The sequence below is a fragment of the Indicator indicator genome, chromosome 19 (genome assembly GCF_027791375.1).
Source record: "Indicator indicator isolate 239-I01 chromosome 19, UM_Iind_1.1, whole genome shotgun sequence".
Lineage (NCBI taxonomy): Eukaryota > Metazoa > Chordata > Aves > Piciformes > Indicatoridae > Indicator > Indicator indicator.
Genome location: NC_072028.1, coordinates 19,127,604 through 19,154,297, shown reverse-complemented (window position 1 = coordinate 19,154,297; position 26,694 = coordinate 19,127,604). Strand labels below are relative to the sequence as shown.

At 45.2% G+C, this 26,694-nt stretch overlaps 3 protein-coding genes across 4 annotated transcripts in view; 2 read left to right on the top strand and 1 right to left on the bottom strand.

The window, feature by feature from the left end:
• Positions 1-4,660: 4,660 nt before the first annotated feature.
• Positions 4,661-16,631, bottom strand: DNAAF1 (dynein axonemal assembly factor 1). Its single transcript, XM_054389654.1, has 13 exons — positions 16,496-16,631; positions 16,051-16,152; positions 15,464-15,599; positions 14,779-14,870; positions 13,812-14,033; positions 12,312-12,478; positions 11,921-12,042; positions 11,184-11,398; positions 8,892-9,131; positions 8,243-8,337; positions 6,402-6,470; positions 5,034-5,363; positions 4,661-4,759 (listed from the first exon to the last, which is right to left on the bottom strand). Exons 1-13 carry the CDS (start codon positions 16,629-16,631, stop codon positions 4,661-4,663), a joined length of 2,025 nt encoding a protein of 674 aa, XP_054245629.1.
• A 2,213-nt stretch (positions 16,632-18,844) lies between these two features.
• On the top strand, positions 18,845-24,599 carry HSDL1 (hydroxysteroid dehydrogenase like 1). The gene is made up of 4 exons (XM_054389474.1): positions 18,845-19,064; positions 21,030-21,475; positions 23,409-23,636; positions 24,516-24,599. Exons 1-4 carry the CDS (start codon positions 18,845-18,847, stop codon positions 24,597-24,599), a joined length of 978 nt encoding a protein of 325 aa, XP_054245449.1.
• Positions 24,600-25,746: 1,147 nt separating this feature from the next.
• The window catches only part of MBTPS1 (membrane bound transcription factor peptidase, site 1), a 31,734-nt gene continuing 30,786 nt past the window's right edge, over positions 25,747-26,694 (top strand). For both annotated transcript variants that reach the window (XR_008489285.1, XM_054389473.1), the window contains exon 1: positions 25,747-25,781. The gene's annotated coding sequence lies outside the window, so the exon portion shown is untranslated. The remainder of the gene's footprint in view (positions 25,782-26,694) is intronic.

The window sequence follows — 26,694 nt, the reverse complement described above, 5'->3', positions numbered from 1 at the left end:
ATTCAGCTTCCAGGAAACATCATCTCCCTCCCACCCATCCAAGCATCCACAGGTTTGAATGTAAAGAAACACAAGTGACTCAGAAACCCACAAGGCAGCTTCTTTTCGTGCTCTTTCTTTTGGAGCAGATGGAAATGGTCAGTGGCTGCTGCTTTATGCCCTATCCCTGAAATCATTTGAGGTCAGGTGGGATGGGGCTCTGAGCAACCTGATCTAGTTGAAAACATCCCTGTTGACTGCAGGGGGTTGGACTAGATGACCTTTAAAAGTCTCTTCCAACCCAAACCGTTCTGTGATTCTTTACCGTCTCTACATCTGGAAGTTTTAAAACAAAACACTGCACCTTGTGCTTACTCCTTTGGGGAGTGAGAACTTGGCAGGATCTTTTTTTTTTTTTTTTTTTTTTTTTTTCCCCTTGAAAATGCTTTTAGAAATTTCTAATCTTATAAAATCTAAGTGAGGAGTAGCTTTGAAAGTACGTCAGGGACTTCACAAAATCCTGACCAGTGTCTGCTAGAGCAAACTGTTGGATTTTATTGGGGCAGCACAGATGAGCTCAAGTGCCTGACCCTTTTGGATGCCAGAAATAGTTCTATATGCCACTCCAATGCTCTCAAAAGATTCTCTTATCCACTTTCTGGTTTTTGATGGGATGTACTTGCACCTCTCCCTTAGCTTCCTAGGAGGAAAACTAAGACATTTTTGGGTGTGCAGAAGATCATTTCTGAGTAACCGCTGTAAGAATTTGCCTCTGGCTCCTAGGGAAACCACCACAGAGTCAGAAATATCCCAAGCTGAGTTTGTTGCTTAGGGTTTTGGGTTGTTGGGTTTTTTTTCCCCTCAGTTTTGTTTTCTCACAAATATCCCAAGCAGAGTGGAGAGGGTTTGTTATTTGGGGTTTTGGAGGGTTTTTTTGGCCCCAGTTTTGTTTTCTCCAACATAAAGGCAGGAACCCCATACTTGGGAGGAAAAAAAAAAAAAAAGGGATAGGCTCTTCTGCTCACCCAATTTTCCATGTGCAAAAAGGGCTGAGGGAGCCCACTCTGATGGCACTGGATAAGTATTCCACATCCAGTTCAATGACCTTTTTTTTTTTTTCCCTTGGCCTTGCCCTGTTCTCTCTCCCCTGAAGATGTGCCTCTTGGTTTATTGATGCACAAATTCTGACAAACCAGTTCAATTGATTGGATCCCCTTTTTAAGGACCCTCAGCTGCTCAGTGTAGGAGAGAGGCAGGAGGGTTAGTCCACCACATCCCACTACTTTTCTTCTGTCCTTTGTGCATCTGAGAGCAGCCTCCAAAGGTTGAATAGATCTTCCTCTTCCATGTGGTTTCTGACAACTGAGTTTCTCAACAAAGCAGAGCTTTGTTTTTTTATGCTGTAGTTCTAATGAGAATGTATTCTTTATCTCAGTAGCCTCTAAGTGAGTTGCTTTTCCTTAGGAAAGCTACCTAAATGCAGTCAGACCCAGGAAATTCAGCTAACTCAGGCCTCCTAAGGGCTTTAGACAGGGAGGTATAAGGAGTGCCAACATCCTCTGAAGGAATGCTCTGCCCACTTTCATTGCCATGATGATTCTTGGTTCTAAACCATAGTTCTGAGCACCCTGAATGGTCAAGCAGCATCCACCCCAACATGTAGTCAATCAGCTGAATGCAGGCTCAAATTCTCCTTAATAAGATGAGCATGCTTTAGATGGACCTTCCTGTCACAGCCCTTCCTCCATCCATTTATGTGGTCATTCAGAAAGATTCACTTTTGAGCCCATTTCCCCCCAGCTCACTACTGTGTGCTGGGAGCTCTGCCACCACCTTGGTGGTGCAGCCTTTGCAGGACTGAGAGCATGAAAGCTTCTGAATGAATTCCAGCCACTGTTTTTGTCTTCAGAACTAAGGGAAACTTCTGGCAGCCCCCACTGGCCTGGTATTTAGATGATGTGCTTGAGTGTGTCATGGACAAGGCTTTCCTTTTTGGTGGGTTTGTGCCTAGGAAGTTCACCTAGATCAGCGCTTTTGCCAACGTATTTTGTCATTCCCAGCCTCGAGTTGCACTCTGTTTACTTCTTTACTCAGAGGACATTGAAAGCTGTCTGGTGTCTCACATGGCCTGACAGTGGCTGTTATCCCTGCTCAAGCTTGCCATCCTTCTCTGAACCTTCACACACTAGATTGCCTTAATGTTAATACCAAATGTATCGACCCAATAAGGTATAGAAGCAAGTGCTTGGCTTCAAGCTCCTGAGTAGTTTTCCTGTATCTTCATGGAGCCTGTTACAGGCTTGAGGTTAGACTCAGGCTTCAGTGTCTAGTTGGGGTTGAGACATGAACCATCTTAAGAGAGCTACTTGCAAGTAGACAAAGGTGCAACTCACCCAACAAGGATGCCTGGTACCACCTGAGGTGGCAGACTCTGCTTGCTGCCAGCAGCCCCTTGGGATGGTCCTTGGGTTTTTCTTTAGGCTTTTTGCTCTGCTATAAACAGGAGCTTGGAGCTTGGTGGTGAGAGAGGAACCTCCATTGGAGAGCCACTCCTGTGAAGAAGCAAGTTTGTATTCCTTGGCTTTTTACATTGTTAATTTTCCTTGAAGGTGATGTGCTGAGGCTGTTTTTTGCACTATGCTGTACATTTGTAAAGTTTTACAAAACACACTAATTAAACATGGTTCCTTTTTCTCATTTAGTCCTGCCCTGCTGTTTCACTGCTTTTTGACTACCTCTTACTCCTTTCCTCCTTCCCAAGTCCTCACAACTAAGTGAAAACAGCTTCCAGGAATTCAGGAGGTTCACCTGTAGGGCCTGCTGATGGGTTGTGATCACCTGTGTAAAAGAAAAAACAACACAAACAAAACCAGCAGCAGCTGGAGGGATCTAGAAAGTAAAATGTGGCAAAGTGCACACAGCTCAGAGCTGCTGAATTCTTCAAACTGAAATGCTGGTCAGGAGATGAGTATGGCTCTGGTGAGACCTCACCTCGAGTACTGTGTCCAGGTCTGGAGCCCTCAATATAGGAAGGACATGGACCTGATGGATTGGAGGCAGAGGAGGGCCAGGAAAATGATCAGGGGGTTGGAACACCACTGTCATGAGGACAGGCTGAGGGAGCTGGGGGTGAACAGCCTGGAGAAGAGAAGGCTCCAGGAAGACCTAATAGCAGCTTCTAGTACCTGAAGTGGGCTACAAGAGGGATGGAGAGAGACTGTTCCCAAAGGCCTGTAGTGATAAGATGAGGAGCAATGGCTTCAAACTGTAGAAGAGATTTAAATTGGATGTTAGGAACAAGTTCTTCACCATGAGGGTGGTGGAACACTGGAACAGGTTGCCCAGGGAGGTGGTTGAGACACCATCCCTGGAGATATTCAAGGTGAGGACAGGACTCTGGGCAACCTGATCTGGTCGAAGATGTCTCTGCTGACTGCAAAGGGAATTGGACTAAATGACCTCTGGAGGTCCCTTCCAACCCAGCCCATTCTATGATGGGTATACCAGGTAAAATCAGCACCAGAGAATCTCTAGTTCTTGAAATTACTTGCAATTTTTATCCTTTTCTCTTGTTTTCAGTGAGAATAGATCTCAATCTTCACTCTTGGAATTACTTTAAAAATCTTTTGTTTATAAGTGTTCTTTCTTTTTGAAGTGTGATGGGATAAGATGGTCCTTTCTGCTCATTTTTCTTGCTGTAGTCAAGGGATACCAGGACAGGCACTAAAACACAGCACAAAGTGCACACCTCTCCAGCTTTCTGTCAGAAAATGCCTGCTTTCTGCAGGTATTTTTGAGGACCAAGCTCACAAATGTTGGTGGTAGCGTTTGCAGCTTTCTCAAGAAGGTTCCTATGAAGCTGCTTTCAGACAAGTCCATCCTCCACAGGCCCTTCCTCATCCTCCTGCCCTGCCCTGGAGGCCAAGGACTTCACAGCACGCTTTTCATGATGGAAGGTGGAAAATGGCCAAGGTTTAAAGCACTTGTGGTGTCTTCTCTGAGGTATGGTAGGGTTGGGAGCAGTTCTCTTACCACCAGATGGCTCCTATGCCCAGCTCACTGGAAATCTCTCTTTTTCAATTAGCCCAGAGTAATGTATTTTTCCCCCCATTAAATGTCCACATCTACAAGACCTGTTCACTTCAATTTATTACAAGTTATTAGAGGTTTACAGAAGTATGAAAAAAGACTTCCACCTAAACTTGGGTGTGGGTGCAAGATGCTTCACCCTGTAGTTATTTTGTTGATACTCATGCACTGTGCTTTGACAGTCACCCTGTCTGTTAAGTGTTGGGTTATGATGAAACTCTTGACTCACCTGGTATCTCCACAAGATAATACATGCACTCCATCATCCTCATCACAAGAGCAGATATGGAGCCAAGGGATCTCCAGCAGCTCTGGCAGTGGGAACACAAGGCACTTGCCTGCAGGCTGTGGAGGATTGTAGGCTCTGACACAACTGAAAATCCTGCCCTGAGGAGCAGGTGCTAGAGGCCACAGCAGCCTCTGCCTGGCTGGAACCCTCAGCCCTGCAGTTGAAGGCAGTGAGGTTTCTATCACAGCAAGTGTTACATCACGTGTAACTACCAGTTCCACTGCTGAGCTCTGCGTTTTGAGAATGACCACAAGCAGCTGCCCAGGCACTGGGCCCCAGATCTGGTCTGGTTTTTCAAAGTGATTAATCTAATCCACTCTCACTTTCCTCCTCATCCTGTGCTTTGTGAGGACATCCCTCACCCACAGCCAGGCACTGTGCTTCTCCATCGCTGCCCATGACCTGCTCAAAGCATGAAGTGAAACTCACTGGTGGACTTCAATACTGGGAAAAGAAATTTAAAGCCCCACTCTTAAAACTATTTCAGTAAAAGTCAGCAAGAAAGCAACATTTAAATTCCTCATTTATTAGTTTGCACAGCAATAAAAGGAGGAGGTGATCCTTAACTAACAGTGGATTGAAAATTCATTCAACAGGAGATGAAAAAAATCCTTACTCTTGGGTTGTATGTGCCACCCACCTTTCTTCTCTGTGATTAATTACATCAGTATAATCTTGTGTCATCTGGCTCATTGCAGACTGGTGACAAGAGCAGATGATCCTCAGGCTCAGTGATAACCTCTTGTATCAAAGGCTTTGGGGGGGTTGCTTGTTTATCTTTGGTTTCCTCCAGATGCCTTCCTGAAGCAGCAGGCTCTGTAAGCAAGCTTTCAACAAGGGGTCTGAGGTGCTCCTGCTCTTTGTGCATCTTCCATGCACTTGAAAAGATTGCTGTTGGAGCTGCTACTTCTGAGTTCTCACACAGGCTGCTAGTGTTTTCCCCTAACACAGAATGGCTGTCACTGGTCATTTCAGAAATTATTTCAATCTTTGGGTGATGTTCCTGCTGTGAAGGTAGAAAATGTAATGGAAAATGTATTACCCTAGATGTAAAATCTAGCAGATGAGGAAATATCTCTTGGATCCACACAAGAGTTGTCAGCTTTGTGCTGTTCTCCCAACACCCACAGAAGATGTGCTTCACCCATAGCTCTGCTGCTTTGTGGATGGATTTTGGCTTAACTCTTTCTCAGGCATATATGGACTGGCCATAAATGATTGACAGTAAAAAAAAAAAAAAAAAAAAAAAAAAGCAAGCTATTGCACCAGTTCTGTTATCTCCAAACAGAAGGACCTGACTTGACTTCAGCTGCTTCAGTGAAGAACATCTTTTGGAGCATGACAGCTGCCAACACACTGCTCCTTTGTTCTCTTAATTGTAGGCTTTGTTGGCCCAGGCCTTTTGCAACAGTTATCAGTCTGTGACCAAAGGAACAAACCAGTTCCATGCTGACACTGACTGGAGAAGTTTGTTTTATCTTAGAGGGACTTGCATAAACATGTACTGCATTAGCAAGGCAAGGCTGAGTCAGCATCAGCATGAGAACCAAAGCTGAGCTTTTGATCTTAGTTGTTTCCTTCTTTTCTTTCCTTTTTCTAGTTTTTTTGCCTAGCAGATCAGTTTGAGCACAGCTCTAATGTGGGCTTGGACTGCCTTGCATCTGACCAGCCCACAGCAGAGCAGGGGGATTTCAGCCTCTCTGTGTGGAAAAGTCTGATTTTATTCTGCACCAAGTAATTTGTTCTATCTGTTCAGTGCTTTGCAGCATAGTGAAATGGATTTTAAGAGTAATCTTAAATGCAACTAAGGAATTAATCTTATTTGCCTGCTGCATTACTTGGGCTGCTATTTTGGCAGCATGACAATGGAAATCTTTTTGTTACTTGGATTTGTTATGAGTGGCAAGAGAAGATCTGCTGAAACATGTATTTTAGTTTATAAATGCATAACTAGCATCTTACACCTTAGTTTATCCCACATGCTGCAAAACATCTGTAAATGTGTCTAAGGAAGGTTCCTCACTGGGATGAGCAAGAATCTTACCTCTTGATCAAAGATTTCTTCTTCTGGGGGAAATTCATCTTTATCTACATCTTCCAAATCAGGCAGTTCCTGAAGAGAATCAGAAGATTATTAGCCAGTGGAAAAAGCTACTGTAACCTATAAAATCCAAATCTCTAGCTCATTGGGAATCTTCTTCAGAGCAATGGTTTTCAGGGTCAGATGCCACAGCCAGCAATATCATGCTGTCATCCTCCCCAAGATGATAGTCTTCTCTCCTAAGCACATGTGGGAAAAGAAAAACTCCTCTGCAATAGCAGCTGGGAAGGCAAAAAACTGGGGTGCATCAAGAAAAGTGTGTCCAGCAGGTCTAGGCAGGTTCTACCCTCCTCTACTCTGCCCTTGTGAGACCACACCTGGAATACTGTGTCCAATTTTAGACTCTCCAGTTCAAGAGAGACAGGGAACTGCTGCAGTCCAATGGAGAGCTATGAGATGATCTGGGGACTTGAACACCTCTCCTATGAAGAAAGACTGAGAGACCTGTGGCTGTTGAGCATGGAGAAGAGAAGGCTGAGAGAGGATCTTATTAATGTCTATAAATATCAAATGGGTAGGTGTCAAGATGAAGGTGCCAGGATCTTTTGGGTGGTGCCCAGTGATAGGACAAGAAACAACAGGTATAAGTTGGAACACAGGAAGTTTCACCTCAGCATGAGGAGAAAGTTCTTTACTCTGAGGGTGCTGGAGCCCCGGAGCTGGCTGCCCAGAGAGGTTGTGGAGTCTCCTCCTCTGGAGACTTTCAAAACCCATCTGGATGCATTCCTGTGTGACCTGCCCTAGGTCACCCTGCTTTAGGGGAGGGGAGTTGGACTCAATGATCCCTAGAGGTCCCTTCCAACCCTCACCATTCTATGATTATTGTCTACTATGCTTAATTTCAACTGTAGGTACACAGAATGATGTTCAGTCACCCCCACAGCTTGTGCAGCAACATGAGCTTGTTTCTGTTTGACAGAGGGATATCATAACCACCACATTACAAACCCTCCTCTGCTCCCTTCCCCTTCCTTATGTCACTACACAAGCCATCTACTGACTCCAGGACATCAACAGACACTAGTGCTGCTCCAGAGCTTCTCACCACTGACATCCTCACAGCCATTCCCCATGTCAGCACTGAGTCTCTTTGGGAAAGCTGCAATAATGTAAGTACTGGAGGTTGTTGGGAGAGGCTCTTTCCATTACTAAATGTCAGCTGGAGAATGAAGTAGCACAGAACACTGCCATGTGTGTTTGTGTGTGACTTGGGCTTGTTTTTTTCTGGAGCAGAATTGGAATAGTCACATTTGCTGTGTGTCATAAGAAACCATGTATGCTGAAGAGCTCCTCTTATGCTCTGTGATTTTGTGCAAAGGAGCTTGCCATGGTGCCACAGAACCCCAAGGCAATGCAAGCACTGGATGCATGAGATCTTCACACTGTGGCTACCTACACTATTGCTAGTATTTATTTAAAGCTTTTATACACTGTGGCTACCTACAGTACTGCTAGTATTTATTTAAAGCTTTTATTTCAGACCCTACATGATCCCCCCTTCTTCCCCCCCTTCTTCCCCCCCTTCTCCCCCCTTCTCCCCCCTTCTCCCCCCTTCTCCCCCCCCTTCTTCCCCCCCTTCTTCCCCCCCTTCTTCCCCCCCTTCTTCCCCCCCTTCTTCCCCCCCTTCTTCCCCCCTTCTTCCCCCCCTTCTTCCCCCCTTCTCCCCCCTTTCCCCTCCCTTTTCCTTTCCCCATACAGTTTAATTAACCAGAATTTACAAGAATTAATTTGGGAGCAGACGATGCCCAAATCTGAACTTCTCAAAACCTGAATCCAATACATACATCAAGATAAAGTTTCCCTGGTGTCTCTAGTTGGATCTGTTCAGAGTCAGCATATTCCTGCAGCTCAGGAATCCTGGCCTTCTCTCTTGGGAGATCTGGAGAATAAGCCATAGTCAGTAGCAGAGAACTAACTGAATACAAAACCTTCTGTATTGCAACAGCAAGCACTGCAAGAGCAGGTTGATGGGGACCTGACAATCGCTGCAGAATTCATAGCTGATTCCAGCATTTTGGCTTTCCATCATATTCTTGGTCTCCCTTATATTGGATAAATTAGTATTTGCATGCTGCAATAATGTCTTCCATTAACCTACAAGAGCCTTCTTCCATGTGTGAAGGCACAAAAGGAGCTCTGGAGTGATGTCCAGTTTCTGTGGGCACACAATTCACAAGGGAGGGCCCCCTCCATGAGAAGGGGAATTCCACCTTTATGTGGCAGAAGCTGCAAGTTGAGCCCTAAGACGTTTTGTTTGTTTAAATAATATTTTTATCCAATATTACTTGATTTTCAGCTAGCCACTGTGGAAATCTAATGTTCTTATCTGAGTCAGCTGGTCTGAATCCCAGCAGTGGTGGTGCTATGCCGTGACAGAGTTTGCCTCATCACCTCTGCTCCCTCAGTTTGGTTGGGTTCTCCACTGTACATTACCATCTGTCATCTTGTTGAAGCTGGAGCATTTGTAAGAGTTTGATTCTTGTGCATCCTCTTGAATTCCAGCAGGAATGTTTCCAGATGGGAAGTCTGTGTTATCTCCCTTATTTGACGGAAGCATTATCACTTCAGATCTTTCATTTCTGAATTTCTCAGTCTCTTGAGTTTCTTTCTCTTCTGAGACATTTGAAGTCTCTGATCTATTTCCATCACTGTCACCTGAATTTGCAGGTGCTCCTACAGAAGAAACAAGTTCATTAAAACTGCTGAGTTAATCTAGCATTACCCATTTGAAATATGCAAACTTTACTGCATGCTCTTAATAGCTTGGCCTAAAATATACATCAAAAGCTCCAACTGTGAGCAGCAAATACAGTTCCCCAGCAGAAAAAAAAATCATCTAGAGAAGACACTCTAGTAAACAATGGTGTGGTATCTATGGCTAACTTTGAGAAGACTCACAAGTGACTACACATTACCTTCTACCTACCCTCAAGAAAAGTTTTACTTGATAGTCAGCTGTGTTTGGTTTCAGAGCCTGTGAAGCTCAAAAATGTATCAGGTGTGCTCTTTACTAGATTAGAAACTGGCTGATGGCCAGGCCCAAAGAGTTGTGGTAAATGGAGTTAAATCCAGTCACAAGCAGTGTCCCCCAGGGCTGGGTGTTGGGGCCAGTACTGTTTAATATCTTTACCAATGATTTGGCAGAGGGGATCGAGGCACCCTCACCAAGTTTGCAGATGACACTGAACTGAGGGTAGGAAGGCACTGCAGAGAGATCTGGACAGGTTAGATCTATTGACTGAGGTCAGTGGGATGAGGTTTAATGAGACCAAGAGCTGGCTCCTGCACTTTGGTCACAACTACCCCAAGCAACACAACGGGCTTGGGGTAGAATGACTGGAAAGCAGCTGGGGGGAAAAGGATCTGGGAGTGCTGATGGCCAGCTGAACAGGAGCCAGCAGTGTGCTCATGTGGCCATGAAAGCAAACAGCATCCTGGCCTGTATCAAAAACAGGTGTCCAGCAGCAGGGAAGTGATTGTGCCCCTGTACTCAGTCCTGCTGAGGCCACAGTTTACCTACTGGGTTCAGTTCTGGATGCTACAGTATAGGACAGACATTGAGGTCCTGGGATTGTGTCCAAAGAGCAATGAGGCTGGTGAGGGGTTTGGAGAGTGTCATTTGACCAGCAGCTGAGGGAGCTGGGGTTGTTTAGTCTGGAGAAGAGAAGGCTTAAGGTGAGACTTCATTGCTCTCCACAACTCCCTGAGGGAAGGCTGGAGTGAGGTCAGTGTTGGTCCCCTCTCCCTATTATCAGGTGATAGAAAGGGTGGAGATGGCCTGAAATTGTGCCAGGAGAGGTTTAGGTTGGATATCAGGAAAAAATTCTTTCCTGAAAGAGTGGTGAGGCATTGGAGCAGGCTGCCCAGGGAGGTGGTGGAGTCACCATCCCTGGAGATGTTCAAGAAGCATGTGGATGGAGCTTCAGGATATAGTTTAGTGGTGATGGTAGTTGGGCCACAGTTGGACTCAAAGATCTTAAAGGTCTTTTTCCACCTTAACCATTCTATGATTCCTTGACAGATAAATCCTCCTCTGTGCTGTAGTACTGCCTTCTTGATTGGCTTCAGTCCTGTTTGTCCTCAGACATGCACACTTCTCCAGAAAGGTCACTTGTGGACCTACTACTGGTTGTAAACACATGCCTCCCTGAACAGTGCAAAGGGAGAATTTGTGGCACAGAAAGGGCAGTAAGTGAGGCAGATTATTCAAGACCTTCCTTTTAGTGACTGTATTACCAGTCTTGTAGGCTCTAGGCTGAAGCTCTTACTGTTGGTGAATGCAGCAGTGGAGAGGTGCCTGGATGGGCACTGGTGAGGTGGTTATCACTGGGTCTTACTGGAGCCCACACACCTATTGATGCCAGCCCTGTTCTGCATCTTGGAGAAATACTGCTCTTGAGGTGTAACTGCCTGCCTCCACCCATGAGTGCCTGCTGGAACCATCACTGCCCTGCCTGGTTGTTCTAGTGAGGAACACAAGGGTTTGAAACACTGGGACAGAAAGTGGTTTGCTGTTGTTTTATCAGCAGTGAGAAAGGTGATGACTGCTTAAAACTGTTGTGGTTAATCTAAGCTCAATGAAATATTCAGTATGGGAAATAAAAATTCATAAATATATCCCAAACATTGCATCACCCTGCTTCTGAACCACTGAGGAACCATTCACCTATTTTAACCATTCAACTGGAAGCAGACACAAACATTTCCACAACAGTAGCCACAAACCTTCCAGGATGTCTGTTGCAGCTTCATTTCCACCTTTTGTGCTTGAATCTCTTTCTTCCATATACTTTTGTTTTTTCTTTTCCTCTGCTTTTTGCCTGATGGCTTCTAAAGCCTTGAAGCTGTCTTGGATTTTTTTTCTGTCTCTGGTTTCCCATTTTTCCCTTTCTGCTTTCTCAGCTTCAAGCCCTCCAACAGCCCAGGCTTCTGCACAGGCTCTGTTTTGTGAAAACACAAACCCTCACTGTAACACAACTAGAAAAGTCCATCTTTATAATGAGAGAGAACTTGAAAAGAGCTTGCAAGGGCAACAAGCATACAGCAGTGACAACCCTTTATGCAACAGGGATGCATGTATATCTCATCTTCTACGTGGAATTGCAACAGAAGAAGCAAAGATATCTCAAAAGCTGGTGATGACACCACCAGAGATCTGCCAGGAGTGCTGATTGTGGCTCTGCTTTCCCAGACACCTTTTCAGCCTCTCTTGAAATCAGGATTTGCCTCTGCTCTACAGACCTGGCATAAATCAGTTCTGTTCAATAATTCTCTTGTGAAAAAAATCCATGGTTTTGTTTTTTTTTTTTTAGGTATGTTAGATGTAGAGCTCCATAGTTTTTATGCTCAAAGCCACCCATCCTCGATAAATGATACCAGTCCATCTTCCTTTCCTTCCATGTCCATAGACAAAAATGGATGAGTGATCATTAGCATTTAAGCTTTCTGGTTCTGTTTCTTACCTATCCTTTGGGAAAACTGGTCTGTCATCCAGAAATGTTAGCTGCTTTAGTCGGACAGTAAGTGTTTTTCTATAGTTAGCAATTTTCTTTATCACTTGGTTTCCCATTAAATCCAGCACGCGCTAAAGAAAGAAAGGGGGGAAAATGGTGCAGTTGAGAAGCAAAAAAAAAAAAAAAAAAAAAAGTATTTAAGAAAATCCCAATCTGGATATGTACTTTCTCTTATCATTTCTACCCCAAGAAATGAATAAAACATCTTAGGTGTTATGGGTAATCTCCAAAGACCAAAGAATGGTTTCTTTTTGACCAGGACCTATTGTGCACTGGACTATCTGACAAAAGTACTTCGTGGGATTCACCCATCTAGATGATACAGCTACATCCAGCTTACCAAATTAGGCATGGTCTCCAGGATGGTTATGATACTGGGATCACTGAGGTGGTTGTGGGACAGATCAAGAACAGAAATACTTGGGCATTCTTGCAAGTGTTGGATGTCTTCCACCGTCTGTAATTTGTTGTGAGCGATCTGCAGAGTCTCCAGGGCTTTCAGACAAGCTGTTGGACAAGAGAAGCTCAGTGAAAGGAGAGGTAAGAGCCACTGCTTCACAAAGGCTTTTCACAAACCTTTGGTGTCAAAATAATTGTTTGTATTGAATTAGGAGGTTATTCTAAGTTTGTTGTTCTGCTATGTGCACTTTTTGGTTTGGCCTCCAAAGCTGCTTTCTTCACCCAAGGAAAAGCAGTTGTTTGGCTCCAGGATAGGGGTGGGTTTTAACTAGCGTTTGCAACTAGGCAGTTACCCAAAAGCAAGAGCTTGTGCTTCACATTACTCCCACTAACAATAATGTAGAGGAATTATCTTGTTATTTTCTGCTGAAGATGGAAAAAATCCTTTCACGGTCATAAAGGATTTGGTAGTCATGCCTGCAACTGCCAAAGCACATGTTAACTGTAAAGCAGATGGTGAAAAATGGATTGTGAGCCTGTCTGCCACACAGATGAGTACTGAGATGGTATTAAGCAGTGAAGAAAATCACTTCATTGTCCTAGCTATTCACAGTAATTGCTATGTCTTTTCTGTTTTCTCCTCTATTTAAATTGCAAAACACATAGGCTTTGCTCTTCAACAGAAGCCTTGTGGACTTTGTTGTTGGACATCATACAAAATTTTAACAATAAACCCCCTTGAAACCAGAGCCACTACTAGCTTAGCTTAGTCATAGCTTGAGAATATGGGCTTATTATAGGTTTAAACACATTCCACCAACAGTTCACAGTATCACAGTACATGAGAGGTTGCCAGGGACCTCCAGAGATCATCGGGTCCGACCCCACTGCCAGGGCAGGATCACCCAGGGTAGTCTGCACAGGAATGCATCCAGATGGGTTTTGAATGTGTCCAAACTCCACAACCTCTCTGGGCAGCCTGCTCCAGGGCTCTGTCACCCTCACTGTAAAGAAATTTCTCCTCATGTTGAGGTGAAATCTTCTATGTTCAAGCTTGTACCCATTGTTCCTTGTCTTATTATTGCACACCACAGAAAAGAGCCTGGCCCCCTCCACTTGACACCCACCCCTCAGATATTTATAGACATTGATCAGGTCCCCTCTCAGCCTTCTATTCCCCAGGCTAAACAGCCCCAGGTCTCTCAGTCTCTCTTCATAGGGGAGGTGCTCAAGTTCCCTAATCATCCTTGTGGCTCTCCATTGGACTCCCTCCAACAGGTCTCTGTCTCTCTTGAACCGGAGAGCCCAAAACTGGACACAGTATTCCAGGTGTGGTCTCACCAGGGCAGAGCAGAGGAAGAGAAGAACCTCCCTAGACCTACTGGACACATTTTTCTTGATGCACCCGAGGATCCCATTGGCTCTCTTGGCCACAACTTACAGAGGTTCTCAATGGTCTTTATGCAGTTGTTACTGATGTTGAGGGAAACCAGTTTCTGTAAGGGCTCCAGGTTTTCAATCTTGTTAATTAAATTGAGTTGCAGGTAGAGGCAACGCAGCTCTGTCAGCGCCTCCAAATTCTCGATTTTGCTGAGGCCATTGCACTGGAGCCACAAACACTTCAAGCCAGTGTACTCCTCAAGGTTCTCCAGACGGCCAAATCCTGCAGTGAAAGGTGTTCCAAAAGGAAATTGCAATGCCTGGGGAAAAAAATTCTTTGGAAGAGTAAATGTCATTAAACCAGCACCACCCAACCAGTTTGTGAGAACACTGGTCTGTGTTTCATGCAGTCCTTTAGGTTCTCAAGTGAAAAGAGCAAAACCAGGGCCAAATGTAGAAGGGGGGAAAACAATTCTTATACCAACTTGAACCAGCTCACTGTATCATGCATGGAGATCACAAGAGGATAATCCACATTCTTTCTAGCAATTTCTTTTCCATTCAATAGTATTTGAGAACATGCAGCAAGCGTTTGCTGTTCATTTTCTTCCTGACCATTTTTATTTGGCAGTAAAAAAGTCCCCAAAGTGGAAAGCAAATTCTTTATGCAAACATATATAAGAAGCAACACATCTCTTTTCCTCTGAGCACAACCCAGACCACTATTTAAAGACGTTTCTCAGAGGGTACTCTTTGGGGAGAGGGGGGAAAAGTGTCCTTTGATTCCTGTTAATACTTTGAATGACTTCACAAACGGAATTAGATCTTTAACAGTTCACTCTCCTACCTTCATACTGACTCATTTTGTTTCACAATTTCATTATTATACAAAACTAAATGATGTTTCTAATCTAATAAAGTACCTAATTCTTTTAAATTAGCTATTAGTTGCTTCAGTGAGCCACAAACTAGAGTCTCTAAAGGGCTGCTTAGAATGGTAAATCTCAACAGTCATGTCCACATCTTACCTTTATAATGCAAGTAAAGTGTATCATTTAAATAGGGGGTCCAGTATAATTTCTGCTCTTTACAGATGTCTCGCAGAACCTTTTTTGTCATTCTAAAACCATAACATGAAGAAGAATTAAAAAAAAAAAAAAAAACACAGAAAACATCCAGTTGCAAGAGACCTCAAAGATCATCCAGTCCAACCCCCAACCCAGTTTAGGGTCAATCCTAAACTATATCCCTAAGCACCAGGGTCCACAGGCTGCTTACAGGCCTCCAGGGATGGCAACTCCACCACTGCCCTGGGCAGACCATTCCAATGTTTTATGACCTTCTCTGTGAAGAAATATTTCCTAGCATCCAGCCTGAACCTCCCCTGGCACATTTCCTCTAGTCCTGTTGCTTGGCACCAAAGAGGCGAGGCTGGCCCCCTCCTTGCTCCAACCTCCCTTCAGGTAGTTGTAGAAAGTGATGATGCATTTCCATGCAACACAATTAATAGTTCTTTTTGCAAGAGAGAAAGCTACAGCTCCAAATAAAAAGCACTCAATTTTTTAGGGTGGCTTTCCATGTCTACCTGTTTGAAGGAAGCAGTACTTTCATCTTCAGACTTGTTCTCCTGAATCAAGGTTAACATGTAGAATAGCAAAACTCCAATGACTTCAGTGATGCCAAGATAAAAACCAACCACAAACAATATGTTACCTTACACAGCCCCTCTTTTCTTCTGTCTTTTGGCTGAGTGAGCTAGTTATTGATTTGTCATCACCATCTGATTTTTGTTCACTCTGTTGATCTGCTCTGGACATGCAGCTGGTAGTTTTCTCTTGAGTTTTAACATCTTAAAGTAAGCAAACAAGTTGCAGTTTAACAGCATGGGTGGGGAAAGAGTATCTTATTGCTAAATACCTCAGAGAAATACTGAAGAGCACTTGACTATGAATTTCAAGAACTGTTCTAACCAAGATTTTTGATGACATTTTTAATGATAGGAAACTTAGGGTTTTTTAGAAGGCAAAGTAGTAAAATAAGTAGCAGCAAAACAAAACTGAAATCTGCATATTTATTTTTTTAGAAGTCAGCTAGTACCCTCTAGTCTAAATATTATTGTATTGTACAGTGAAAATAAAGTACTTGCACCAACGTTCTTATGGTCTTAGGCATCTACTATATAATATATTTAATTAACAGTAATTTGAGTTTAACAGGACTGATAATTTTCCACGTAAAGAGATGGTGGATCTGAATCATCTCAAGCACCTTTTGTTAGCCTAGCTCTTCTACAAATGCACCCTTTTGCACTCTTTGGAAGGTGGTGCTGTACTCATTCACACTGTCTTTAGACTGCCTTTGATTAACTGCATTTTCAATGCTCTTCTCTTCAGGTTCTTGCTCTGCATCTTGTCATTGGTACACTTAAAAAGAGACAGTGCAAACAAGTTGATTGGACCAGGTCATTTATATATGACTATAATTAAAACATTTAGAGGACAGGCTAGCTGTAGGATTGCAAAACAGGAAAAGGTATCCCTCCAGCAAGGAGAAACATAAAGAAACAGCAAGAATGGTAAAGAAAAGGCACAGCTGAGTAAGCCTCAACTATGGTTAAGAAGTTCTGTGACTTTGCTGGGAGAAAGAATGAATTCATACTCCATCCAGGTAAGGAATGACAGGCTTGATGTCTAGGCTTTATGTTCACTAAAGTTCTCCAAATAAGCCCTAGCTGAAAGGGCTCACCTGTGTTGCCAGAACTGCCTTCATTTTCTGTTGGGGTAGCTTCGTTTGTGGTGCCATCCAGAGAGTCATCTGACACCTCTTGCTCAGTAACCTCCTCTCCAAGGCCTTTGTTAAAGCCTCCACCTTGTGATTGCATTTTGAGGTATGACTCAGATAAACATCAGTCAGGTCACTATTTGATTTACAATCCAGCTTTTCCAGACAACACGTCTAAAGGTTTAGTAGGAGAACCTGTTATAAATAAGAAGACTGTAAGTAAATTCTGAAGCCTGCATGGAACTGTCAGCTTGGGGCTAGTCACTGGGAAGATACCAAAAGGCTGGGAGAGTTTATCTTAAATTGAGACCCATCATGGATCTCATTCAGAGCAGTGAGAACCAGGACAGAGAAGCCTCCCAAAACCACAACAGGTCACTTTTTCCCCTTCAACGCTGTCGAGCAACGTTGGTGCTCCTCGGAGCCTGAGCCTGCTATTGCCTGTCCTACTGCAAGCCGGGTGGGCTCACGAGAGGAGCTTCAGCCTCCTGACACGGACTGCAGATGCTGTGCTGTCTCCCTGCTGCACTTTTCGCTGCTGTACCCGGGTGCTCTCCAGACAAGCCTCGAGTCCTAGAGCGCACTGCTCCATCTCTCGTTAAACCTCCAGCTTCCTTTACCCGTCCCAATGGCCGGGCTGGACCCGACGTTCGGACCCAGGCCCCAGCCCACCGGGTCGGCGGCCGCTCCGGGCCTCGCCGCGGTACCTCCCAGCCAGCAGGAACCGAGAACCGCGACGGAGAGGACGGAGGGAGACGGACCCCGGGACCCGGCTCAACCGCCCCAACCGCCGCTGTCGTCGCCATGGTAACGCCGCGCGCGGCCCCACAAGGCGCTGCGGCCGCTCCCGGCGGCCCCGCGCAGGAGGCGGTTGGTGCCTACGGGCAGCGCAGCGGCAGCGGCGGAGGGCCCTGCCCGGCCCCGCGGCCGTGGGTAAGGCAGTGCGCGGGGTAAGGGGCCCTGAGGAGGCGGGTGAGGAGTGCCGGCGGGTAATGACCCTTCGGGGCGGCTCTCTGCGCTGTCTTCCCCGCGGGCTGCAGCTGCGGGGCTGGTTGCCCTCCGTTACAGCCTGCTGCGGCCAGGGAAGGCCTGGCTGGGTCTACCAGGGCCGGGCGTGGGCGAGCCGGCGAGCCGGGCTTGGTGGTCGTTTTGGCTGGTCGGTGAGGGTATGGCCGGAGCTGGTTAAACCCTCCGCGGAGAGATGAGGCCTACGGCCGCGAGTGCGTTTGGCCTCGGTAGGCGAGGGGTACGGGCCTTGAAGCCAGCGGCGGTAAACTGCCAGTCCCGGTGGCAGGGCGGTGGTTGGGTCTTGTGCTTGTTTTAAAGAAATATTCTCTATTGAAAACCATGTGAGGCACAGCAAGATTTCTACCGAGTGCCGCTGTGCGATGTGATGTTGATGCACGGCGCTGCCCCGTGGTTTGGGGAGGTTTAGACCATAAGGACATGGTGGACGAGGTGCATTTGCTGGGAAGGGGTTTTGTGATGGTGCTAAGGACTCAAATTATGCTTCTGGTCAGCCATTGGAATAGGGTGTCCCGGGAGGTAGTGGAGTCACATCCCTGGAGGTATTCAAGAAACATGTGGACATAGCACTTTCAGGACACGGTTCAATGGCCATGGTCGTGTTGGGTTGACGGTTGGACTCAATGATCTTAAAGGGCTTTTGCAATCATAGCAATTTTGCCATTTCCCAGGCCACAGTACATTGTGCTGCTCACATCTCTATCCCTGGCTCCTCATCTTTCTACACAGAAACTTCGGGGCATGGTGAAGTGGGTAGAAAGTCTAGACTGGGCCATGCATACTACTGGTTCATGATTGATCTCAGTGATCTTAGAGGTCTTTTCCAACTGAAACAATTCTATGATTCTGTCTCTGGGCTGGCATTGTCTCTCATGTAGCTTTCAGTGCTTGGAAGAGTGTGGTGTTTCCTGTGTGCTTTCAGCTTTCTCCTGTTAAGAATCTTTGACTCTTTTGTAGGTGAATCTTTGCCTTCAAAAAATAGTTTTTACATGTTGAGCTTCCCTTGTCTGCTTGGACTTGAATTGTTGTATTTGCAGTATCATCAGTTAGAGTCATTGCAGTGTAACTGATTAGTAGCTCAGGCCTACTCAGGGCTACAGAGTAGCTAAACTAGTGAGGTTCATGGTGGGTGATACCCAAACTTTAGCTGGCTGACTTCTGGATCTTCTTCAATATGGTGTTCAGACTGTAACATGCTGAACCTCAGAGGTTATCCATCCTAATTACAAGGTGCAGGAAGTGATTGTAATTGTCTGTGTCTCTTTCTCTTCCAGGCTTGCGATCACCATGGCTGCGGTGGATCGTTTCCACCTCTTGTACAGAGAGATCAGTCGCTCCTGCAACTTTTACATCGAGGCCCTGGCTATAGTTGGAGCTTGGTACACGGTCAGAAAGTGTGTGTCCCTTGCGTTCAACACCTATGGCATGCTCAGGCTGCATGTCATTCCCAGGCTGGGCGGCAAGATTGATCTTGTCAAGCGGTATGGAAAATGGGCTGTGGTCACTGGTAAGAGACTGAAGCAGAGGATTTGTTTGTGTTTGTACAACGTTCTGTGCCAGTGCTGTCAAACTTGCTAGCTCGCATCGCTGGGTCAGCTTTGTGTCACAAGCTACGGCCTGTGTAATCTCAGCTTGCAAGATAATCTCTCTGAGTCGAGAGGCTAATGGTATCCTGCGTCAAGAAGAGCATGGCAAGCAGGTTGAGTGAGGTTCTTCTCCCCCTGAACTCTTCCCTCGTGAGGCCTTTAGAATACTGAGTCCACTTCTGGGCTGGATGGGGAACTGCTGGAGAGGGTACAGCAGAGGGCTACAAAGATGATGAGGGGACTGAAACATCTGTCTTAGGAAGAAAGGCTGAGGGTCTTGAGGCTGTTTAGCCTGGAGAAGAGAAGGCTGACAGGGGATCTCATCAGTGCTGCTCAATACTTAAAGGGTGGGTGTCAGGAGGATGGGACCAGTTTTTTTTCAGTGGTGCCCAGTGACAGGACAAGAGGTAATGGGTATAAGTGTAAGCATAGAAACTTCCGTGTAAATATGAGCAGGAACTTCTTTACACTGAGGTTACCGTGGTACTGGAAGAGGCTGCCCAGAGAGCTGGTAGAGTCTCCACCTCTGGAGTTATTCAAAGCCTGCCTGGATGCCATCCTGTGCAACCTGCTCTAGGTGAACCTGCTGTGGTACAGGAGTTGGACTGTATTGCCAGAGGTTCCTTCCAACACTTGTGGTTCTGTCAGCTGTAACAGTTGTTGAGTGCCTTACAAAATTCAATTTGTCAGGAGATGGGCAAGCTTGGTGTGGTGACTGAGGGCTGGGAAAGAATGACAGAGCAATTCAGATCTGATTTTTGCTATGGGCTTTTCATATGTGCTTAAGTTCTTAACAAGGTTTAAGTCATATACCTCTGGGGGCCAGTCACAAGTGGGGTTCCCCAGGGCTCAGAACTGGGGGCAATTCTCTTTAATATCTTTATCAGTCATGAGGGCACCCTCAGTAAGTTTGCAGACTGACACCAAGTTGGGTGGGAGTGTTGATCTGCTGGAGGGTAGGGAGTTAATCTGGACAGGCTTCATCAATGGGCCCAGGCCAGTGGGATGAGGTTCAACAAGGCCAAGTGAAGGATCTTAAACTTGGATCACAACAACCCCATACATGCTCCAGGCTTGGGGCAAAGTGGCTGGAAACTGGCAGAAAAGGACGTGGAGGTCTTGGTCGGTAGCTGGCTGAACATGAGCCAGTGTGTGCCAAGGTAGTCAAGAAGGCCAACAGCATCCTGGTCCAGCAGTAGTGTGGCCAACAGGACTAGGGCAGGGGTCATTCCCCTGTATTTGGTAGGGGTAAGGCCATACCTTAAGTACTGTGTTCAGTTTTGGACCCTTCACTCCAAGAAGGACATTGAGGTGATGGAGTGTGTCCAGAGAAAGGCAACAAAGCTGGTGGAGGGCCTGCAGAACAGGTCTGGTGAGGAGCAGATGAGGGAACTGGGGTGGTTTGGCCTGGAGAAAAGGAGGCTGAGAGGAGACCTTCTGGCTCTTTACAACTCCCTTAAAGGAGGTTGGAGCAAGGTACAGGTTAGTCTCTTCTCCCAAGGAGCAAGTGACAGGACAACAGGAAATGGCCTGTAATTATGCCAGGGGAGGTTTAGGTTGAGTATTAGGAACAATTTCTTCCTTGAAAGGGTTGCCAAGCCCTGGAACAGGCTGCCCAAGGCAGTGGTGGAGTCCCCATCGCTGGGGGGATTGAAATGTGGTGCTGAGGGACGTGGTTTAGTGGTGACCTGGCAGTGCTGGGTTGGACTCAATGATCTTAAAGGTCTCTTCCTAAGTGGTTCTATGATTCTATGGCAATGTTGTCTTTATTGTTGTGATTTTGCAACAGTGATCTTCAGAGAAGAGACTAAAGCTATAATGAAAAGAACTGGCCAAAGAGAAGGCTGAGGCTGCTGTGATGTTCACATTGTTTATTTCTATTGCAGGTGGCACAGATGGCATTGGGAAGGCATATGCTGAAGAACTGGCAAAGCGTGGGATTAACATCATCTTAATCAGCCGAAACAAAGAGAAGCTGGAGGCTGTCTCTAGAAGCATATCTGAAACCTATAACGTGGAAACAGATATCATAGTAGCTGACTTCAGCAAGGGGAGTGAGCCTTACTCAACCATTAAGGAGGCACTGAAAGACAGAGAAATTGGCATTTTGGTGAATAATGTGGGAATTTTTTATCCCTACCCGGACTATTTTGCCAACCTCTCTGAGGATATCCTGTGGGACATGATCAATGTAAATATAGTTTCTGCTAACATGATGACCCATATTGTGCTGCCAGGCATGGTAGAGAAGAAGAGAGGAGCAATTGTGAATGTTTCTTCTGCATCCTGTTGCCAGCCAACACCAATGCTGACCATCTACGGAGCCTCTAAAGTAAGTCGCAGCGTAAGGTTTAATGGCATGTGCAGAAAAGCAGATGCAGTAAATGCTGGTTAGTTGCAAAGACATTCAGCAAGGATAACAAAATGTGCTTGAAAGTTTTCTAGGGATTAGCTCAAGTATCAGAGGTGAGTGTCACATGTAATGTACAGTAAACTCTTGACCCTCACCGATGCCAGGCTTGGAACCACAGTCAGCACTATTTGGATTGTGTGAACTGTGGCAGGAAGAATGTTGCTTTTTTTTGGGAGAGTGGTGTGCAAAGCAATGTGGCAGTTCTGTGACACATTGAAGGGGTCAAGAATTTCATCTCTTCAACAGCTGAGCTCCTCTCACACTCATATTTGGTAGCAAGATGGGCTACATTCATGCTCAAGCCACTGCTGTGACAAGGGCTGTCACCAAATGAAGGCCCTGCCTCACCTAACACCAAGGGGCAGATGGCTTCTTTACACTATTATCTGTACAGTATTTGGGGAGAAGTGAGAACTTCCCCCTATAATTATTTTTCATGAGGAGATCCAGTCAAAAATGAATAGGATGGGGCAGCTGGGTGATGCTGAAAGTATGAGTGCATGTGGGGATGTGAATGTACATAGGATGTCTTGCTGCTGAATCCACAAAAGCAGCTGAGGTTGTAGAAGGATCTCACCAAGATCCAGTGTCTAAAGAGGTGTGGTTAATTCCTCTCAGCTGTCAGTGGCTGCCCTCTGCTGCAGCCTAATTCCTGCACAACTTTGCTTCTGGCATAGCTCTTGCAGGTACTTCTTTTGCCTGGAGCAAAAGCACCTCTTGTTAGCATGGGGTGTAAAACTCCTTTTAGGTTTTCTTTAATGAAGAAACTGGCTTAAGATTCCTGTTGCAGACTGTCTCCCACCTTGGTTATGCTAAACATACATAGACCTGCATTTGGAACTCAATTAAAAGACCTGAATGAAAAAGAGCAGAACAAAACCAAGTGTACTAGAGTTTCTTCCTTTAACTGCAATCATTAATCCAAATCCTACATCAGCAATGGAGTTCAAAGCCTGGCCTCTGTGCAGTTACGCTGGCACAGAAGTGGGAACAAGCTGCTGTAGCATCCCAAGCCTCTTTGTGCTTTAATGGTTTGTTCTCCTAAGGCAGGTGGAAGAGCATTTGTAGAAGATGCTTTCCCAACAGCCTGCTGGGAATGGAGCTCTTTGTGAGGCCATTTGGGAGCAGAAACTTGCCCACTCACAAGCTGAGTCTGATATGCTCTTTTTCAGGGGCAACTGGCTGTGTGGCACTACAGTAGCCTCAGCATGGCACCAGTGTTGCTGCCTTGCTAAGACTGAGCCTGGCTCATTTTCCTATCTGTTTAATTCCAGCAATCCCAGTTATCACTTTGTGCTTTTTTAATGTTGTTACATAAAAATAAGATTAATTAAAGGAGGTAATACAAATACACCTAAACAAATGCATGTTTAATTTTGCACAAGGGAGTTGCAGGAAGTAATTAACCTTCAGGGAAAGGACAGTTGAGCAGCAAATTCAGCTGTAAATGCAGGGTCTTCCTTTTGTCCTTTTGAGAGCAGTAAGCATAGTTAGCTTGGACTGTCCCCTATAATGCTCCTGAACTAAGCACAGTGTTTGTTTCAGATGAAATAAATATTTCTGTATAGTTTTTAAGCAGAAATTGTTAGATTATTTGTTAAATCCACATCAGAGGGTTAGGCAGTCACTTCATCCTGTAAGTTACAGGTCTTTAGCAAAGAAATAACAAATAGAAGTGTTTGTAATGCTTTAGAAATGTGAAATTTTTATACTATTTATTCAAAATAGTGGGGTTATTTTAAGGTGATGTATAAAACATGCTACCACTTTTCTATAACTCTAATAAAAGTCTGCCATAAAACTCTTTTATTTAAAAAAAAATAAATGTCTCTCTCTGCTTTTGTCTTTCTAGACCTACCTGGACTATTTCAGTAGAGCACTACATTATGAGTATGCCTCCAAAGGAATTTTTGTTCAGAGCTTAACCCCTTTTGTCATTGCTACAAAAATGGTAGCATGCAGCAATGTTGCATCAGAGAGATCTTTCTTTTTTCCTTCTGCTGAAGAATATGCAAGTCATGCAATTTCTACTCTTGGGTTATCCATAAGGACTACTGGGTACTGGAAGCATGCAATAAAGGTAATAGGATTCATTAAACTGTTTCACGTTTGTCAATAGAAGTAAATAAGCTGTTTACTTTCTTAGAATGAAAACTATGCTTCTAAACTGCCATATATATATTATTTTAGGACTTAAAGGCATTGAGCTGTATTTCTTCACTAATTCTGCCTTAGATAATTATGCTTGGGTCTATTTATTTTTACAATGAGAGGGAAACCGATCTCAAAATGTGCAGGAAAAATGGGAAAGGGACAACCTTTTATTCAAAATCAGAGAGTTATTTCAAAAGCACAGAGTATTTTGCCTAGGGTATTGCCGACTGGGTGAGCATTTCACTGCCTGCTGTGAATAGAAGTAGGTATTTCAGTCTTGGAAGAGAATGGGCAGGGAGGATGGAATAAGAGCACAGGAAAAGTGCCTATTTTTATTCTAAAATGTGTGGAAGCAGGTCCTTTGTATGTTAGGTTTTCATTTTCAGGGGCAGACTGTAAGCTCCAAAGTAATTCTATGAATGTTGGTCACATCTCATGTGTCCTCCCTAGTGGCTTTCTATAGCATTAGGTTTAATAGAAGGAATTGAAGACATGGGGATTGATCCAAAAGAAATAAGGGGTAGGAAGGATTCAGGATGTGGCAATTACAGGAAGTGTACAGGACTGCTGTTGTGAATTTGAACCAACTGCTCCAGGATTTGTTTGCAGAACTTAACCAGCTGTGGGCACTACTTCCAAAATTGGTAAATGTTTACTTCCAGGGGTTTGAATTAAAGGTTTAGTTGCTGATGTTCAAGAAGGTTTTGCCTTGCTTTAGTGATAATTTGAGAAACTGTTTATTTACTTTAACAGAACATGTCTTAATCTGTCCCTTTTTCTTTTGTCTCCCTGTGCCTCTCCACAGTTCATGCTGGGTGAGTGCATACCTGAACGCATCTGGGCATGGTTTGCAATGTATTTTTGCAGATACATATTCAAGGAATCTTAAATGTGAAGAGAAACAGGAATATCCAGATGTCCTGCGTATTCAGTACTATATTCTGACCAGAGTGCTGCAAAAATGTGTAGTGGACCTTGGGGGACTTAACCATACCTCGCTAAACAAGCCATGTGTAACCTAGACATCAGAAGTCTGTGTCCTCTCTGGTCTCTGTATTAAACAAATAGCTCCTCCTCTGTTTTCCTCCACAACAAAGACTTGATTATGTGGAGTTTAATCTCTGTTCACATTCTCTTCATGGTAATTGGGCAGAAGTCCATTTCAGACAGTGAATATTATCTCTTGCATGGTGCTGTGTGATGTCAACCTGCAAAGCTGACAGAATTTGAGAATTCTCCAGATCTGTCAGAAATGGGTCAGAAGTCATGCTGTTCAAAAAGACAATCCCAGTCAACTGTGTTGTTTCTCGAATATTTTTTTTCATAACTTTTCTGTCTCCAAAGGGTAGATGTTTGTACATTAAGTGTAAATATCGTTACTTTTGAATGATGTTATTTAAGGAACTTCTCAACTTTAATGTATATGGCAAGGTACTGGTGACTTGGGGGGTTGTTATGTTACAGAGCTGTAAGAGAGAAGTTTGTATGCTGTCTTACTCCCAGGTGTGAATGATCTTGATAATACTTACTAAATATTGCTTCAGCAATCTGAAATGTGGGTGGAGAATTGATTAAAGCATGCAAAAACACACTAGCCAAAGAAAAAAAAATTAAATATCTTGATTTAAAAATACTGATAATAAAAATAAAACCCCAACTCCAATATTGAAGTTTTGATTCCGTTTTTAATAATTTTGTTTATATAAATAAATGTCTATTCATATGTAATTCCGAGAAGTCATCTGGTATCATACACTGCTCCTGTGTCTTGTGGACTCTCCTTCTCTGGAGAGATTCTGTATCTCTGGATACTGTGATCCTGGGTGACCTTGCTTTAGAAGCGGGGGTTGGACTGGACGATCTCCACTGGTCCCTTGCAGCTCCTACATGCTGGGATTCTGTCGTATTTACTGGGCGATGCAGGAATGAACTGATGCTTGGATTTATTGCCCCCGCCGCCTTCCCCTCCGCGCTGTGCGCATGCGCCCGCCCCCGGCCGCCATGGGGCTCTCGCGAGAGCGCGGTGGTAAACACCGCACAAAATGGCGGCGGCAGGCCCGGCGGCGGCACGGTGAGCTCGGCGGGTGGGGGAGCGAGGGAGGAGAGCTGGGTGGGCGCCGGTGCTGCGGCTTCTGCCTCCGCCGCTGCTGTGAGCGGGCCGGGGTCAGCGCTGTCCTGTCAAGCCTTGGGGGAGCGAGGAGCGGGGTGGGCAGTACGCAGGCCTGCAGGATCCGGTCGCCGTTCCCGGTGTTCGCTCTGCACCGGGCGGCTGCTGCGCGCAGCTTTCGCTGCTCTCCGGCTGGCTGTCTCTCTCTCTCTCAGTCTCTCCCGGCGTTGGGGCCACTAATGGCCTGCGGTAAGGGGCACAGAATGGGTGAGTTTACCCGAATTTTCCCTCCCTTGGCATGGGCAGAGGTCTCGGAGCGAGGTGGTTCCTCGGCTGCCCAGTGCCCGAAGCCTCGGAGGCGGCTGCCCTCTGAGCCTCTGTGAGCCGGAGATCTCTGCGGAGTTCTCACCGCTCGGGCTGGGGTATCGTCGCTTCAGAAAAAAAAAACAGGCAGTAACTCTAGGTGTAGCTGGTTTAGGGGGTGGACAAATTGGCAGGTTTGGGTTTCTGTCCGGTTCCTCACAGTAAAGGAATAAAGTTGTGAGCCTGCAGTTCCTTTGCTCTTAGTTTCTGTCATGTTTCACCGTCGTGCTTACATACAATCTGTTATCAGGCACAGGAATGTTTGCTTTACTCATTTGTATAGTTGTTTTTTTATTTTATTATTATAGGGGTTGTAAGCTAACAAAGTGATAAGGTAGGCAGAGCTGAGCCAAGATCAGCAGTCAAGGTGCAGGAGCTGTGTCTAGTTTAGGGGTGAAGAGGGAACTAATCACAAGCAGTTGACAGTCTGTTGTGATGTCAGTCAACTAGAAATAGAGGGGAATTCAATCCCTGGTACAAAGAAATACTTGAGAATGTTTTAAAAATGAAGTAA

Excerpts from the sequence above, each read along its gene's own strand:
- DNAAF1 (XM_054389654.1), bottom strand. The coding sequence starts at position 16,631 with ATGCAATCACAAGGTGGAGGCTTTAACAAAGGCCTTGGAGAGGAGGTT. Across the intron at positions 12,043-12,311 it reads TGGAGACCATGCCTAATTTG|CGCGTGCTGGATTTAATGGG; the intron begins GTAAGCTGGATG and ends TTCTTTCTTTAG. Across the intron at positions 11,399-11,920 it reads CCAGTTTTCCCAAAGGATAG|AGCCTGTGCAGAAGCCTGGG; the intron begins GTAAGAAACAGA and ends TTCACAAAACAG.
- HSDL1 (XM_054389474.1), top strand. The coding sequence starts at position 18,845 with ATGGCTGCGGTGGATCGTTTCCACCTCTTGTACAGAGAGATCAGTCGC. Across the intron at positions 19,065-21,029 it reads AAAATGGGCTGTGGTCACTG|GTGGCACAGATGGCATTGGG; the intron begins GTAAGAGACTGA and ends TTTCTATTGCAG. Across the intron at positions 21,476-23,408 it reads CCATCTACGGAGCCTCTAAA|ACCTACCTGGACTATTTCAG; the intron begins GTAAGTCGCAGC and ends TTGTCTTTCTAG.